We start from the raw sequence: 18,232 nt of genomic DNA, 5'->3' as shown, positions 1-18,232 counted from the left end.
CCACCTTCAGCCAAGTCTTTCTCGGTCTTCCCCATCCTCTACTTCCTTCCACATTCCTTTCCATCACTCTTCTCAACCAGTCACTTTCATCGTTCCTCAACACATGACCAAACCATCTCAACCGGTTTCTCTTCACAGCATCCATCACAGGCTCTATTTCTATCATCTTTCGCAATTCATCATTTGTCTTCCTCTCTCTCAACGATACTCTGCACATCCACCGAACCATTCACATTTCCACCCTTTCCAGCCTTTGTTGCTGCTCTACGTTCATTACCCATGTCTCACTCCCATAAATCATAACACTTCTCACACATGCAGCATACACCTTTCCCTTCAGCTTCAACAACACTCCCCTCCTCGTCAGCACGCCACTCAGTTCCCGAAAATTATTCCATGCACATCTCACTCCAGCAAACGTTGCCAAGTCTGATCCACCTTCTCCATTCAGCATGTCTCCTAGGTACCAAAATGTTTTCACACCTTCCAGCTTCACGCCATCTCCAAGATCCATCTCCATCTGCAGCTCCCTCTGTGCACACCTCACACTTGAATGTAGCTGCCACACTGGTTAATGACCCTCTCAGACCCCTACATTTTTGAAGAACCCACTCAGCGCACATTGTACAATGAATGGAGTTCACTCAGACACCCTTCCTGCACACAGCACACGGCCACTTCCCAGTTCTTTCCACCTCACCACATGCTTTAACCTCACCACATGAACCACCTCACCACATGCTTTACCACTTGCCATCACCTTCGTTTTTCCGATATTCACCTTCAGACCTTTTGTCTCCATACATTCCTTCCACTTGTTCATCCTCTCCTTCAGTCCATCGATACTTTCCGCAATCAACACCAGATCATCTGCATACAACAACTCCCACGGTAAACCCTCCTTTACATTCCGAGACAGCACCTCCATCACAGCTACAAATAGTAGTGGACTTAGTACCGACCCCCGATGCACTCCCACCTTCACCTCAAACTCACCACTGTTCCCGTCCTTCGTCCTTACAGCTGTGCGCGCTCTCATACATTGCCATCACTACTCTGATCAACCATTCCTCCACTCCTAGCCTCCTCAATGCCCATGTCACTACTTCGCGTGGAACCCCATCGAAAGCTTTCTCCAGATCAACAAACCCAAGAAATTGGGTTTGTTTGTATGACTGGTTTGACCCAAAGTATGACTGGGAATGAATTATTTGCTTGCTTGTAGGTAATGATATGCTGGTAGAATCTTTACTGTAGTTCTAATATTATTCTTTATCCTGTGCTTATAGGGTATGTGGAAATAGATTTCAATAAAGCCTCATATCTGGGAAACGAGGTCTCGACTTTATTTCATAACAGTATGCTTTTGACACAGTCTTGTTGGACTGTGTGCTTTGGCCATGGGGTTAGAGTACACGTCCCAAAGTGTTTAAATGTGTATCTTCAAGGAATGATCTTCAAGGGTTAATAAAACTGTTTCGTAGAATGATAGTTATTTCTTCGCATTTGTTTAGATAAGCGTGACGTACTATTTGTGCAATAGATATGCGATGCACATGAACAGTGAGGTGTTTTTTTCCCCTACCCCAATGTTTTGTCCTCCCCTATTTAAACCTCTGGCTGTACGTTTTTAATGCTCTTATCCTGTGTACATTGTCCTTACACTGCAGGGACTGATTTACGTGGAAAATCTGAATTGACGAAGTCTGCAGTTAGCGTCACCACGATTGCTTGCGCGGCCGGCACGGGGCTTATCTGCTGATCTTGCGTGCAGTCCCGTTAACGGATGCTTGGAAAGAGAGGGAGTGATCTGGAAGTCTGTTGGAAACTGACGCAAAAAGAGACACAGTTGGGATGCAGCTGAGTTAGAGAGAGATGTCAAAAACGAGAGAGGATAATAACGCAGGAGGACAGCATGCATGAGATTGGCAAAAAAAAGTCGCTGAGAGTGCAGAAGCTGTGAACATCTATTTCACTAAAGCAATGAGGACTTTGAGGGATTCGCAATTGGAATTGTTATGGTGGATTGCACCAGAGAGCTCCCAATAACTCTGCTCCAGGACTCCTGCACAGCTTGCCTCAGAGTATGAAATCAACCTCTCGGTATTGTTTGTTATTTGTACTCCATGTGCTTGTCGAGTGAGTGAACAGGCTCCTCAGCTAAGAACTGTTAAGAAACCTACGGCGTTTGATTTTTTTTGAGGGTGGTAAAGGCTATAACCGGGTTTATTTACCGATTCATTTATACTTGTTTATTGCATACTGGTTATTGCTTCATGTAATCCATCTCCTGTGCCATTTAATGATTAAATCTCCCCTCTCCTCCCTCATCTTTCCATACACCTCCCCTCCCTTGTCCTGTATCCGATGCTCCCCCTCCCTCTGCCTTAACGGTATGGACCTCAAACATCCGGGGCCTTCGCTCAAACTTGACTGATCTCTCCATACAGGTTGCTTCAGACAAACCAGACTTAATCTGCTTAACATAAACTTTCCTCCTTCAAGATGTCTCTGATTCCTTAATATCTCTGCCTGGTTACTCCCTCCTCCGGTATGATATACCTGAGCCTCGTCCTGGAAGTAGGGTTGCTATCTTTACCAAAAACTCTCTTCCTCACTGTCCCTGCACTGCCCTCTCTCCACCTCAACCCCAGGAGTACCTCTGGCTACGGCTTCCCCTTCGCTCCCACCTCTTGTTCATATGTGTGTTGTACCGTCCACCAAACAGTGATGACTCCATCTACATCTCACTGTCTGATAACATGGACCAACTTCTATCCACTCATCCCAACTCTCTCTTCCTCATATGTGGTGACTTCAACTGTCATCATGCCAGCTGGCTGGGTGTTTGTACCTCTCACACCAGCCATGGCACCTCAGCAAAGGACTTCTGCGACTCATTGGGACTGACACAATCTGTCAATTTCCCGACCCGGATCTCAAGCAACAGCACATCATCTCTTTTCGACTTGGTTATGAAAAACTTCCCTGCAAATGTCTGCTGTTCTTCTTCCGCTCCAATCGGTTCATCTGATCATTTCCTTGTTAAAATAGACATCTCTCTGGCCATTCCCAGAGAGCCTCCTCATTGTCGACGAGCCTGGCATCTGTCTCTATCATCTGCCTATCACTCAGGTCTCTCACATCTCTGCTGTCTCTGATATCAACTCATTCTTCCAAAGTAAATTGCTCTCTCTCATGCACAGATTTATCCGATCTTGTCTTCAGTTGTCATACCCTTCCTCCCGGCCATGGTACACTGAATCTTGTGGTGAGGCAGTTGCCCTGAAACAACTTGCCTTCGCCTCATGGAAGGAAAATCCAACTGAAGGAAATCTCCATTACTTTCACAGAGCTTGGAACAAGTGTGTGTTCACCCTCAGGAAAGCCAGGAAACAATATCTCTCAACTCTCAAACCTGTCTCCCTCCTCCAAATCCGGGTGGTGTCTGGTCAAATCTGTTTCTGGTGTTTGTTCCCCTTCCATCCCCTCCCTTACCTCAAACGGCTACACAGCCGACTCCGCACATGAAAAATCTGAATGCCTCAATTCTGTGTTTGCCTCAAAATATTGTTTCCCAAATCCATCTCTCTCTGCACCCACCTTACCTAGTCGTACACAGCTGTTCCTGGACCCTGTGTTCTTCTCTCTTGACAAGGTGGAGAAGTTTCTGTCAAACCGCAATTCAAGATTCTGCAACTGGACCAGACGGCATCAGCCCACGGGTCCTAAAATCCTGCTCTGCCGCTCTATCTGACCCTCTCTCTGTTTTCTTCACCCTCTCTTTTGCTCTAGGTCATCTGCCATCAGCTTGGAAATCAGCCAACATTACCGCTTTCCACAAAAAATGTGCAAAAACTGCTTAACATAAACTTTCCTCCTTCAAGATGTCTCTGATTCCTTAATATCTCCTTAATAGACTCTCTGCTCACCTTCACTTTTCCATTCCTCTTTTTTCCCACCTGTGGAACAAACTCCCCCACTCTCTTCAATCCCAATCCTCCCTCCAGGTCTTTAAAACAGCTGTTCACCACCATCTTTTATCTTCCCCCATCCAAAACCTTGATCTTTTCTATCCCCGTTAATACACCCCAAATCCACATCTTTCAATCCCCGACTTCATTCTTGAAATTCCTCAAAGTGTCTATTTGTTTTGTACCGTGTACCCCTTCGCTCCCCCTCCCCCCCCCCCCCAGCCCTCTCCCTTCGAACAGATCTCCCGATGTCCCTGTTCTCTACTGTTGTGACTGTGTGCTTCCCTCTCTCTCCCCATCTTGTCTCCCCCTCCCCTTATTGTTTTACGTGTCCGTTTCTGTTTTTTGTGTTTTATGTGCTAATATGCGTTTGATGTGCTAACTCTTAAACGAGCTTCGATCTTGTACACAACCAAAAACTAAAAAAAACAGATCCTTGCAACTACAGACCAATCAGCCTGCTCCCAATTATCAGCAAGGTCATGGAATCCATCATCGCTTCGGATATCAAATCCTTCCTCTTCTCCAATGGCTTGATCTCTGATCATCAATTTGGATTCAGACCAGGTCACTCTACTCTGGACATGCTGCTTCTGCTGTTTCAACAATGGATGGAGGTCCTCAACACAAACATGAAATCAGAGCTGTCTCCCTTGACATATCTCGTGCCTTCGATATGGTCTGGCACCCTTCCCTGCCCACCAAACGCTCCTCTTATGTTATCCATGGAAATCTCCACACATGGCTTGCGGACTTCCTCTCTGGTCGCAGTCAACGTGTAGCCCTGAATGGAATTCTCTCATCTCGCCTTCCTGTTCAGGCTCGAGTTCCTCAAGGCAGTGTTCTGGGCCCTGTGCTTTTTTTGGTCTTCATCAATGATCTTTCTGATTCTCTGGAAAATCCTCTCTATCTCTTTGCCGATGACTCCACTTTCTGCCGCTCCATATCTCATCCCTCAGGTTGGCAGTCTGCAGCCTCTTCACTCTCCGCAGACCTGGACAAAATCACAAACTGGTCAAACAAGTGGAACATGTCTTTCAATCCTGACAAATCTCACACTCTCACTATGTCTCTCCGAAAAGACCGTCTGGACAACCCTCCCATCTACTTTCTGAACAATCCTCTCGAAGAAGTTCTGTCACTCAAGCTTTTGGGTCTCACTATCTGCCATGATCTTTCCTGCTTGTGTGCTTCCCTCTCTCTCCCCATCTTGTCTCCCCCTCCCTTTATTGTGTTTTATGTGCTCATGTGTGTTTAATGTGCTTGCTCTTACATGAGCTTCGATCTTGTATACAAAAAAAAACAACGAAATAAATGTACTAGTCTCGGGGTTGGATTCTGTTTGTTGTGGTGATCTCATTTGGTAATTTCGCTATTGTGTGACGAGCTGGCTTACTCCGTGGGATATACCAATGATCCTCAAAGCACTCGCGATCTGCGGTTGCTCGGCCAGATTAGGAAGATCGCGGGCACCTATCAGTGTATCACTCGATTGAGTACACGGTCCCAACAAGTATTGTAACATGACAAATAGGTCCGGGAATTTGCTTGGGGATGTGGACTTGGTCGCGGTTTTTTTGCCACGACCCGCATAACTCAAACTGGGCTCCCATACCGGTCTCACAGCTGTTACAATGTAGTATTTTTATGACCAATGCTAATTGAGGAGCTTGTACTTGATTACAGGAGTGACAAGAACATTACTACACATTAGATTAATTAACTTAGGAAATGACATTTGAACATGTAGACGGGTCAATATACTGCCTGACCCCAAAAAAATTGCAAATTTTTGTTTTATGCTTATTTCTAGTAGTTTATGAAGTGGAAGACAACATATTAAAAGTTGGACAATTTTGACGCATGGGAAAGTCCCTCAGTGACGTCAGAAAACAAGATGGCTGCCGGCAGATAAAACGTAAAAAAATTGACTGATATCATCAGACCACTAACAATTTAAAGTTAATTTTGCACCAATATTTGTATTATGATCGTTGCTGGTAGTTTATGCAGTGCTAATCCTGAGACCATTCGCAATTTAAAGTAAATATTTGCACAAATATATGTTCTTTGATTGTTTCTGCCAGTCTATGACATGGAAAGCAACATATAAAAAATTGGACAATTTTGACACATGTGGAAGTACCATATGCCTTCTAGTCTTAGATTCCAGTTTCATCGTCCTCCTCCTCCTCCTCTATGTCTGGTTCAACACTCATATTGTCACAGTTGCTGTCCTGGCAATGTCCACATGCACTGGTGCACTCTAATCCATGCTTCCTACATGAACACCTTAGTGTTTTGCACCCCCCTGAACAGTTGCAGTGAATCATCTGAAGTAGTATGTCTGGAGCAGGGCTTTTGTCTGTCATCACTGGAACAAGTTTTCCTCCTTCTACCTTCCATCCCCACTCCGTTGGCTCCATTCCACAACAAAGGCCCATCCATTCCATTACCTGGTAATAGGTCCGCAGAGAATGAAACTTGCAGGCAGCGGATGTGGGTGGCAGTCTTTCAGGAGTGACAAATGCCTTAGCCCTTGCAACCTTTTTGCAGAGAATGTTGTATCTGATCGATGCCAATGAGTCGTTCTGATTTGCTTTAAACAATGCCACCATTGCTCTGCAGCCTGCAGTTTCAATAACATCCTGACTCTGCTGTGGTTTACAGAACACCTTTGAGCTGTCTATCAGTTCCTTTTCTTTCTTGATGATTCTTTGAAACCCTGACTTCTTTCCAATCCCAAAGACACGAGACGTTGCGTCACAGCCAGTTAATGCATGAAGGAACAATATATCTCTGCAGGCTGCATTTCCAAGTATCTGCTGAAGGACTTTGATATTGTAGACATTTTATTTTGCCTTGTCAGAACGGAAATAGAGTTCAATGCAGTTTGTCTCCACCATATAGAAGAGCAGGAGGAGAAGGAGATCTGTATCTTCTCCAATGAGGGTTGTAGATCTGGAAGCCGCATTTGCGACGGCCGCTTTTGCAATCTCAACATCAGCATCTCCCTCTGCTTGGATCACCTCACAGCCTTCCTTGTGCAACACCTCTATAATCAACAGTATCATTGCCTGCTTGTTTGACTCATTCGACAGAAAGTCCTCCTTTTTCCCAACAAATTTTGTTGACTCCGTAATGTTAACCTTGGTGGCATTCTTGTTTCTATTCCGACGTTGATGAGAACAGTCCTTTGTGCTTGGCCCAGCCTCATAACCATCAAACACAACAGTAGCTTTGCCATAGTGTCGTACTGTAAATGAGGCATATTTATCTGCAATGGAACTGTAGGTGAATCCCTCTGTCCACTTTAAGCGGTGAATAAGTGATCCCCCGTCAAGAACATAGTGATCTGTTCCTGGAACTGTCTGGTTGACAGCATTGTCAGATTTGGTTGTAGCATAATTCCTTATTGCCTCCGCTAACTGTGGTTTATCTGGCTGGCGCAGGATGTTTTTTGCCTCAAAAAGAGACATTGGGTATGGGCAGAGTTCATATTTCATCACTTCACCTATCTGGAGATCTCCCGTCTGTGACACCACTAAGAACCTCTGGAATAGTAACGCTGGATCTATTGTGCGGTCCTCAGCAACTTTGACTGCCCTGCTGAATGCAAGTGTCTTGGCTTTAGAACTCCTTTTGTGTGAATAGGAGTAAGCTGGGTGATCATCCATCTTCTTGACAATGTCACTACCTACTTTGAATAGGTCATGAACATTGACATCCTCATTTGCAGTAACCCCTGTGATGATATTGCGCAATGACTTGTCATCAGAAAATGGTGTGAAGCTGTCCAGTTTTTCGGCAACTTTGCCACGATCAGCTTCATCTCGACTCACCCTGGATGTTGTCAACTCCTTATGTTGTTCACTTGTTGAGTAGCTACTCGAGGTCAGTTCTTGCATAGCAAGGTTGTAGGAGGACGATATGGTTGAAGACAGAGTCCAAACTGCTCTCTGGTGCTCTGACATCCCACTTCCTCGAGTCAGCCCCCCTTGGCTTTTCAGTGAGCGCATTAATGTCTGTTCTATCACAAGATCAGAGCCTAGGCCAGCCCAGTATTGGTCACTGCGCCGGATTACATGATAACCAGATTGGAACTTCTGATGAACCTCAGGGTTGTCATCCTCTAACGCAAGCATCTTCTCGAGATAGAGTCGAGCTGACTTCAGGTAATTGGGATGGCCAGCAGCTGCAAATATCGGCAAGCAAGCTGATATGGCTTGGAGATGCATCTCCCAGGACCCCGTCCGATCAGCTGCCACAAGTGCCCTTGCAATTCCCAACATACGCTGGTAGTTGATCCAAAGTGCACTGGTTTTCGAGTCCTTTGCAAGTTTATTCCTTTCCTGATTCAATCTATTGTCAATGAAATGAATGCACTCTGATTGCAACACAGACTCTATAGTGTCACTTTCGACAGTCTCCAGGGAAATGTACAGTCGCTCCAGTTCTGCCACTTGTTCTTGAAACCCAGGGTCAACTTCCACAATCTTGCCAACAACCTGACGTGTAAGATGGTTTTGGTTTTGTGCATGGTTTCGTGCATGGTTTGGTTTTTGGTTTGGTTTCGTGCATGGTTTTGTGACATTTTTATCATGTCAAAAATTTTTACTTTCCCATGGTCCATTTCTGTCCAACTTTTGATATGTTCCTAAGTAAGTCTTAAAATATAAGGAAATGCAATAAAACTAAAATTTGCAATTTTTTTGGGGTACGGCTGTTCTGGTTGTATAGTGACCCGTCTAATGTGCAGTTCCAGTCTTTAAGTTGTTGAATGATGATCATTAAAGATGATCAAGTAATTAATTACAATACGTTGCGGTTATCACTGCAAAGGCTCATCTGTTTATGGCAGTCTCTCCACAGTCACTAACCATCAGACTACCTACTCATTATTTGCATACCAAGTAGGGGCATCCACTCCTTAATTGCACATGTAGTATGTAACATCTGTATCAGTATGTTGCACCATATAATTCTATTTACTGACCTTTGCCACCAACGCCTCCGGCGGACACCATCACACCGCCGTCACCCATCATTACGGATGCTGCCGTGGCGCCACTTGTGTTCGATGTCTTCCGAGGCCGGGAAGGTCCTACAACCTTAACACCCGTGTGTCGCGCTTCGTGTCGCCGCAGATGGTAATTATCTCGAAAGCCCTTGGCGCAATATGAGCAAACAAATGGAGCTCGTGCCTTTTCAGTTTTTATTCCACCGCTTCCAATACCGACTGATCCTCCACCACCCACAACTGCCCCAGCCTCAGATCCTGCACCGGAGGCGCTCGCCGCCCGACTGCCTGACTCACCCTTTCGAGAACGTCCACGACTCCTTTTTCCTCCACCTGGGGAGGTGGTAGGAGCCGTAGGCTCTGGTGCGAGGGCCGAAAGGAGATCAGCACCCACGGGGTGGGATTGTGGAAGGCTCTCAGTGACCGTTGTTGGTGGATGATGACTACGGGACAGCTGGAAACACAAAAGGAGCATTACAAACCCGTATACAGATTTTGTTGGAGTGTTGCCATGAAGGCAGTGTCTGTATAGCAGAATCGTTTTTGAAATTTTGCACCACTCAGAGCATTCATTTCTACTTGTAGGCAAAAAGGATTACAGTGCATTATTTCACCTTCTAACACCTTGTGCCCTGCAAACACCCTGCAAATTTTAGTCAGCTTTAAAATTGATAGCTAAAAATTAATAATATAATAATAATAGCTCACATCCTCAGTCCACCTACACCAGTACCTCCTCCACCACTCTCACAACCCTGAACCAATGTGATGTGAACTCTCATATCAATTCTTTCAAAGGGCAGCAAGCAGATCATCTCAACTATAGACCATTTCACTTTTCTCCCCACAGTAAAAAATAAATAACAGAAAAGGTTATAAGTGCAGGTATAAAGCCATTAATTTCTTTCCATTTACTCATCACAAAATTTGACAAAATCAATTTGGTTTTAGGCCAAGTCACTCAGCTCTGAGGATACTACTTCTGATCCAATAACATGGATAAAGGCTTTGAACTCCAAGCGGTCAGATAAATCTCTCCAGACATATCTCAAGCCCTTTACACAGTCTGGCATCCTGTTCTGCTCTCCAAGTTTTCAGCCTTTGACATCAAGAGTCAACTTTTCGCCCAGCTAACAAATTTGCATCGCATGCAGCATGCTGATTCTCATCTACCCCTCTGTTAGAGGCTGGTGTTACACAGGGCAATTCCCAATTTAAAAGAATCATCATTCAATCTCCTTAGATAAGCCCCGGTGACCTTGCGGACAACTCCACTTTGTGCCACAGAGGAGCTACAACACAGTTGCTTCACCTATACAAGAACAGTATTGTATTTGTATCCAATTCCAATGTTAGAAGCATCGGTCCTGAGCACAAATGGCTTACTCAGGTCTGGTGGTCTCAAGAAGGGTTTGTTGATGAGGAGTTGATGAGGAGTTGATTAGGGGTCATGGAGGCAATACCACATTTCTGGGTTGAACCATGTGGGTCAAATCCATAAGTGGCACAGGAAATGCCTCATAATTAGGGATGTAGTGCCGGTAGTATCTGGTCAAAGCCACAAACTCCAAGTAACTCCTTCTTAGCCATGGGCCACGGTGCATCCCTGATCTTCTCGACGTTGTAGTCGTGAAGGTCCAACAAGCCATGCTCTATTTGGTGACTCCAAAAAGCCCACGCTTTCAGGCCTGATCACACACTTCAAACGTATAGTCATGAGGCAGGCTGCAGACATAGTGCAGAATTACTCTCCAAGGGTGGAAACATGCTTGCCTCAAGTGTGGAATTTGGATATGGCTCAAAATGTCATCAATACAACTATAAATATTTTTCATTACAATCAGCAACCTCCTCATGCCCATTAGTAGTTAATGTAGCTCCTCAGTTCATCGTCCCAAATGGCATCTTCAAAAAGTCGTAGGTGCCATCTGTCGTCACCAATGCCATTGTGTGCACATCTTCATCATCCAAAGGTAATTGGCCAATACCCATGCTTAAGTAATCTTTGCAATATACTTATTCACAATGAGCATCTGGAAGAGACAAACGATTGGCACTGATGGTTCTGGATCAAATACAGTGATCTTAGTAAACTCCAAGTAATCACCACTCATGACTTGTACAGCGGGTTTTGGAGCCAAATCATCCCCATCGCCAACATCTCCTGTATGTCCTGACAAAGGGACTCCCTAACGGTATATGGTATTCAATATGGTTTTGACTGATCAGGCTCACTTGTATTCAGCTTGAATATAAGAACAACTGCAACTTCAGCTGGTCCCTGAGATGGACTGCCATGGTCCCTCAAAGAAAAAAAAAATCAGTAAACACATCTTGATAAGCATTGAATTCCAATGACAGAAGCATCGGTCCTAAGTGCAAATAGCTCAGGACCGATGCTCACTATGTACAGGGGACCTCACCTGCTCATTATGTACAGAGGTGAGATGCTGAACAAATATATAGCATCTTCCACCATTTCCTTTGACTTGCAAGTGCCGAACTCCAGCAGGTTTTTGCTCCATGGTCACTTTACTTAGCTCCATAAAGGCAGCGCTCACTATGCTTAAGTCAGTAGTCTCGGCAGCTGGAGATATATCAAATGCCTAAATATCTTTCAACTACAACTTCAGCTGGTCCCTACACCCAATATGTCATCTTGACTCTGGCAACACAGAGGAACTAGCCGAGCACCTGAGCGGTCACCACACAATCCTCTTTGCCTTGCTGGGCTCGGATTGTCGGGTTCCCTAGCTCCTGGTATGTTACTAATGATCAGGTTGTAGATTGCATCCGGCACATACTAGGCTTCAACCACACCCATCAGGTAAGTAGTATCTACCTCCATCTTAACTGTTGGCACCGTCCATACTACGTTGTCAATCAACATTACATAGATGAACTTCCTGAGGTACTGATCCTCCATTTAGCAACTCCTCTTTTACAAGGACTCTGCTGCAACCTGTATTCCTCAAGATGTGCACGCAAGAGCTCCCGACCTTCCACTTCACCACTGGCATCTATCCTCCGGCTCCAGAAAAGGGTTGGATGGTCCTCGCCAATACATAATTCTAACTCGGTCTGAAGAAATCTGACACCTCTATATTGGGAAGTTCAGTTTTCACCAGGCAGCGGGCCCTCAAATTGGCTCTTACAGTCTACGGCTCTATGGCAATAACGTATACATCGTATAACACCTTTTTGGAATAATCCACAGCTTTCTCTCTTTCCAGCATACCAGGTCCATTTTACTTTACCTGACAGTGGCATGCTGAATGACGGTTGACAGATGTTTGTTTTGAGACATCAGAAAAATATTTGCAACCTTGGTTAACTCTAAGATGCCCTCTTCGATGCCCTCTTACGCAATTGAACAGACAAATATTTCAGGCATGCACCAATAAATCGTTCCTTCAAGAACAAATCACGCAGGTAGTCAATCGTCTGGTCAGTCTTTGACAGTTCAACCCACATTGTGAAGTAAAGTGAAGAACCAGTCTTGCTCGTCATCTTGACTCCGGCTAGTATCGATTTGGTTCTGCGGACAGGTGGAACAATGGATGAAATCAACATGATGTAGATTGAGGTATGATAACTGCCGTGGAAAGAAAGAAGTTGACGTTATGGGCGTTAACCCTTCATCGGAGCAAAAAAGAGACAGGACAGGGACGAGGATCAATATAGGGGCGAGGGGCAATAGAGGTGTCTGGTGTCAATAGAGGGTACAAGTGAGAGGTGTCTGGGTGCACGTGGAGGTGAGAATGACTGAATTTGACAAGGAAGGTCAAGGGGACTGAGACAGGCAGAAAAGTGAAAATAATAGGGAAACAAAGAATGACAGGATAATAGATAAATAAATGAAAGCAACATTAGAAAGTGATACAAATAAAAAATAATAAAGACAACAACAGTTGCTAGTTATGTAATGAAATTGTAAATTAATATTAAAAAATCAAAATATTGTTGTGGAAATGACTCCTAAGGAGTAGCATTGTTTAGTATACATTAGTTATCTCCGTAGTGAATGTAATAGAGTAAGCACAAGGGCATAATTGTGATTTTAGGTATGGGCTGCTTATGTAATAGCCAGACAAAGTACACCCTTCATAATGGGTGTGTGTCTAGAAACCTCCAACCCTGTGGGCCTTTGTTTTATGTTATATATACCCTTTGTAATTCATCTTTTATGTTATTTTAAAGACTTTGATAGGCCTTGAGGCTCCAATACCATATAGGCTGGAAAACCACGCTCCAGCTGGCCCAATAAAAGGGGAGGGTTGTCCCGAAGTGACAAGTAGGAGAGAAGGGCGGGGGGAGGGGGAGAGAGAGAGTCCTTCACCCATCAAATGAGACCACAGCCCAATGGTGAGTTAGGAGGGAGTATACATCATATATGAGGGGGTGTCAATGAGGGGAGGGGGTGTCAATGAGGGGAGGGGGGGCGGGGGGGGGAGGTGCATCATGAGTGACGTGGATGACCCATATTTATAAAGGCGGGTGCGCCAAGTGGAGAAGCCCGGATTCAGCTTGGGAGTGAGCTGTGCAATTTGCTTGTGCTGCGTGCCAGAGCTACGACCCATGGCATCTCTTCTCCTCTTGAACCAGAGCACGCAGGATGCAGCAGCCAAATCCCCACAAAAGCAGCCGGGACCTGATTTTCACCATTCTGCGGTGTCCTGCCGGGAGTCTCCCCGTATTTATTGTCTTGTGAATTCCTGAGTCTCTCTATTATGGAATTAATTGAGCCTGATAAAGCCTAGGTTATTTAAGGATCTTCCGTTCGTCGTTGGTTCGTGGGAACGTATTCGGTGGGGGTTAAGGGGGTTTTATTGTTGACTAGCAAAAGTACCCGTTCCCAGTGACAGGAAAAGCTAGGCATGGTGGTGGTGTTATGAGAATAAGCACAGAAGATGACAATCCGGCAGTTGGCCAGGCAAATTCAATCCATCCTGCAGTGCTCAACTTCACCGGGCATTTTTAGCAGGCACTCCCACTCTCAGGGCAGTGATCTAACACAATTGGCAATCCTAGACACAGGAATAAAGAAGTTAATGTATGAAACGGACCATATGTGTTTCATTTTCACAACTGAATTGTCCATACGGCATTCTAGTGTTATGAGAAAATTCTTAGAATGCGTAGACCACGGAGTGATCGCATTATCGTTTGTGTCAGTACATTCAGATAAACAATATTCTTTGTACTGCCGTTAGCTGCAAGAATATACAGGTTCTCTGGTGAACCTACACACGAAACGCAGGCATTGACAGCCGGTTCGTGAAGGACTTGGCCAAAAACCTCACTGCAGCTGACCACAATCGAAGTAAAGTGGGTAATATTTCTATGATGTCAATGGCAAAACCGCAAATGCCGAATCCGCAAATGTCACGGGTGGAAACCCTCACATCATTTTCTCATTCTGCTTTACACTCAAATCTCTCTATGTTTTCATTCCAAACATCATTCCAGTGACAAATTAATACGATGCCATCAACAGTGGTGCAGTGATGGGGGGGAAGGGGGGGGCGGAGGAGGCGACCGCGCCAGGTGCGAAGTGGATGGGCACCAAATGACACCCTCAAAAAAAGCGTTTCCATGCTCCATTTGGTTGTATTTTATATATCTTACTATAATTCACCAAATGTCTTACTATAATTCACCAAATTCACCAAAAATCTTACTACAATTCACCAAATCGCACCGTGTGAGACACCAAATGTCTTACTATAATTCACCACCACGTCTATCCGTTCGAAGGTACCGCAAAAACGGCTCAACCGATCGTAACGATATTTTGGGTGGGTATTCCTGGGACTCCTGGGAGTAAAATAGGCTATATTGTTTTTCCTATTTTTCCAAGTTTTCCAATTTGTCCAAACACGATGGAATAATATTTACCGATATGAACAGTGATGTGGCTTTTATTGAAATTCTACATACTAGGGCATGCCCGTACTATATATATATCTAAAATTATATCGTGCCCGTACGTGTTATGCGTCGAGTGTTGTCTGCCAAGCGAGCAGTCCGTTCTTCATCCGTTTCAGCTGCACGACGACTTGTCACGCGCGTAACGTCGCGTGTCAGGCGAGCAGCTCGTTCTTCGTCAGATTCCATTGCGCGTGCACGCCGTGCAGCTTCGTTCCTTCGTTCTCGTAAACGACGACTCGATTGGGGCATTGTATAATAGATAATAGAATAGATAATAGAATAGAATAGATAGATAGAATAGATAGATATAACAATAAGACAGTGGGAAGATACAATCGAGACAGTAAGTCGGCACTTTCGTAAGGCCGGAAGTGAAGTCCTCACTGTCCGGAAGTTCGCATGTCGCAGTTACGATTATTCGCCATTTAGTGTTAATGCCCAATTATTCAATTAGCGCCAACGTATTTTGGCTGTTTGCAATTTAAGCGCAAGGAATCAATCAATTCAATGAAAAAAATGAAAAGGAAAAATACGCAACAACAACGCAACAACGTGTTCCGTGATTGGCTGCGGGAAGTGAGGTCTTTGGCTGATGGGTGATTGGCTGCCGGAGGAAGGTCGCAAATCGCAGTTACGATGAATCGCAAATTAGTTTTAATTAGTTTTAAAACATAGTTTAACGGCAACATAGTTTGCCGACGGGAAATAAATGAATACGCTCTCAAATGTGCCATCCGAGGCAGAGTCTGTTCGCCACGTTCGGCACACGTGATAGCTCGCTGCTCTCTGATTGGTTGAATCGTTTTTTGGACATAGCTCGGTAACTACTTCTGCGATTAATTTAAAACCTTGAAAAGGCACATCCTCGGGTCCCCAGCAATATACCTGGCAAGTTTCAAGTATATCGGACCGGTAGTTGTCGAGAAACAGCGGTCACAGACAAACATACATACAAACATACAAACATACAAACATACAAACATACACACAGAGATTGCTGGAATTATAGATAGATACTGTTTAGATTTTGATGACAATTACGAACCTGCTGCGAATGCGGAAGTGGACAGAAGACGGCAATGCGCTGGTTTGATAATATTCAAATACAACCGTCATTCAATCGTAATGATAAATCGTTAAACGTTAATCGTGTTAATCGTTTTGTTAAAGTATCAATTGATGATTGGAATTGAGTGAATACAATTAAGATTTTGAATTCGTAATTGTGTTCACCCAACCGTACGGACTTCACATCAGGATTTAAATATTTGTTTATGTCACGAATGTTGTTAAAAGTTTTTTTTTGATATTAATGTTATTTCATTTGTGATTTGAGTTGTGCTGTTTGGAATGAAAAAAGAGATATCGAGTTCAAGTGAATGACGAAATGCCGTGACGGTTTCTACTTTCGAAACGTGAATTCGCGGATCACCATATGCAGATTCGCCATTGACTGGGTATAGAACAAACGTACCAATTTGTTTGCCAACGGGTACGTTTTTCATGGAAGTCCTTCACAAACTTGCTGTCCATGTCTGACGTGCGACTGAAGATGCTGCAGGAATGTGGAATTTATTGGTTTCATGCTTTAGCATTCGCCGTTTCTGCATTGTCCGTTTGGTTCTGGCCTCCCACCCGTGCATAGCACGGGTACCTCACTCGTATTATTATAATACAACGAACTCGCGAGATCATGAGAAGCAACTTTCAGAACCACGTTTTACAATTCAAACTCCGTGCTACGTGTCAATGTGTCATGTCGATGTTTACAAACTCTTTACATCCAGATTCACTTTTTTCCTAATGCCTATTTCTATCACTTCGCACAGTAAATAAATCCGTGTTACGGTGTTCGTAATTATCGGGCTGCCTGCTGCATAGATCTCTTATCTTGTATAAAGAGGTTTAATGTGCACTCTGTAACATGGAGATCACCCATTGGCCCACGTGATAGAGGGGTGTAACTGTTGGACATTTATTTCTCACACGTTGACCAGATCCAGATGTCTCGCGGCGCCGTACGAGCTCAATTAACGATGTCCGGGATCACGTGTCATGTTAGCCATGACGTATGACATGTGACGTATGATATAGACGTGTTTGAGGGGAAAAAGCGAAGGTGCTGGTGCTCCAAGGGACTGGACACAAAGGTAAACGTGGTGAGAGGGAGACACCTCAGCGAGTGTGATGGATTGGAAGGATACACCAGAGGTAGCACAATCACTTCCAGCTGTCCAGCCTGGGTAATGCCTGCCAATGGGCAGAAGGGATGGCCAGCTTAATGTCCATCAACTAATGCCGACATATGCGACAGCCAGCTTAACATCCACCAACCAATGCCGACAGAAAGGGCGGCCAGCTTAACGTCCACCCGATGGGATGGCGCACACACACCCTGATGAATCACTCCTCCAGTTAAACACCAGGATAACAGTTTATAGTTGTGTCTGGATTCAAGGGGAGCCAACATGCACATCCTGCAGACACAGCCTTGCATTTATGACTGTCCATGGTGCTGAAATGGAGAAAAATAATGAAGACTGCCATGTGACTGAATAAATGGCCGAGAAGGTTAAAGTGTCGAGCAACTGACTTAGAGAGGTCTGTACTGAGAGTTCATACATCAAGCAAGTTTTCATGGAAGCAATCGGCCAGTCTTCGTCTTGTTTCATCGATGTAAATATTCTTGCAGAGAGTTCATGTTATTCCGTAGATAACATTCTTGGAGGTGCAAAGTGGTCCATAGATAACATTCGTGGAGGTGCAAAGTGGTCCAAAGATAACATTCGCAGAGGTGCAAAGTGGTCCGTAGATAACATTCGCGGAGATGCAAAGTGGTCTGTAGATGACATTCGTGGAGGTGCAGTCAAAGTGGTCCGTAACGTTATTGTTACGTTTGTGGGGGGGTAAAGAATGAAATACCTTAGGAAAGTCAGAATCGTATAAATTAGCATGCTCCGAGTGTCACGAAGAAGAAGAAGCCATCTCAATGTATCTAAGTAGGGTCGAATGTCCGGTTAAGTGTTTAGGTGTCTCCACACGGAGGAGTGGAGTTGTGCTATCTAGGTAGGGTCTGTAAGGTTAAATTCCCCTGTACGTGCTTGCCTCCCTGTGATTTTTCCCGAATGTTCTTATAAAACAGCCGGCCAAGCAATGGACTCATTCGCTCCCAACGCCGAAAAGCCCAACACAAACCCAGCACATTTGCCAATCGGCAAGTAAATCCCGACGTCATCCGAACATTCCCGAACAGCGTGGAGGGTCCCTCACCTTAGCCTATTACTATTAGTTTTTACCTCAACATTAT

At 44.6% G+C, this 18,232-nt stretch overlaps 2 protein-coding genes across 4 annotated transcripts in view; one reads left to right on the top strand and one right to left on the bottom strand.

Moving 5' to 3' along the window:
* The window catches only part of LOC144891816 (uncharacterized), a 1,036,251-nt gene that overhangs the window by 925,613 nt on the left and 92,406 nt on the right, over positions 1-18,232 (top strand). The gene's annotated exons all lie outside the window — the stretch shown is intronic.
* The window catches only part of LOC137425271 (vascular endothelial zinc finger 1), a 48,161-nt gene that overhangs the window by 20,561 nt on the left and 9,368 nt on the right, over positions 1-18,232 (bottom strand). The window contains exons 2-3 of one of the 3 annotated variants that reach the window (XM_068113534.2): positions 12,467-12,532; positions 9,292-9,448 (exon numbers count right to left, since the gene is read on the bottom strand). In XM_068113534.2, coding sequence (XP_067969635.1) covers positions 9,292-9,448; positions 12,467-12,532 — 223 coding nt within the window. Of the gene's footprint in view, positions 1-8,970; positions 9,449-12,466; positions 12,533-18,232 lie in introns of all 3 variants that reach the window. The other 2 variants (XM_068113532.2, XM_068113533.2) reach the window with 2 other exon arrangements.

The sequence above is a fragment of the Myxine glutinosa genome, chromosome 4 (assembly GCF_964187855.1).
Source record: "Myxine glutinosa chromosome 4, kmMyxGlut1.1, whole genome shotgun sequence".
Lineage (NCBI taxonomy): Eukaryota > Metazoa > Chordata > Myxini > Myxiniformes > Myxinidae > Myxine > Myxine glutinosa.
This window is presented reverse-complemented; position numbering and strand designations above follow the sequence as displayed.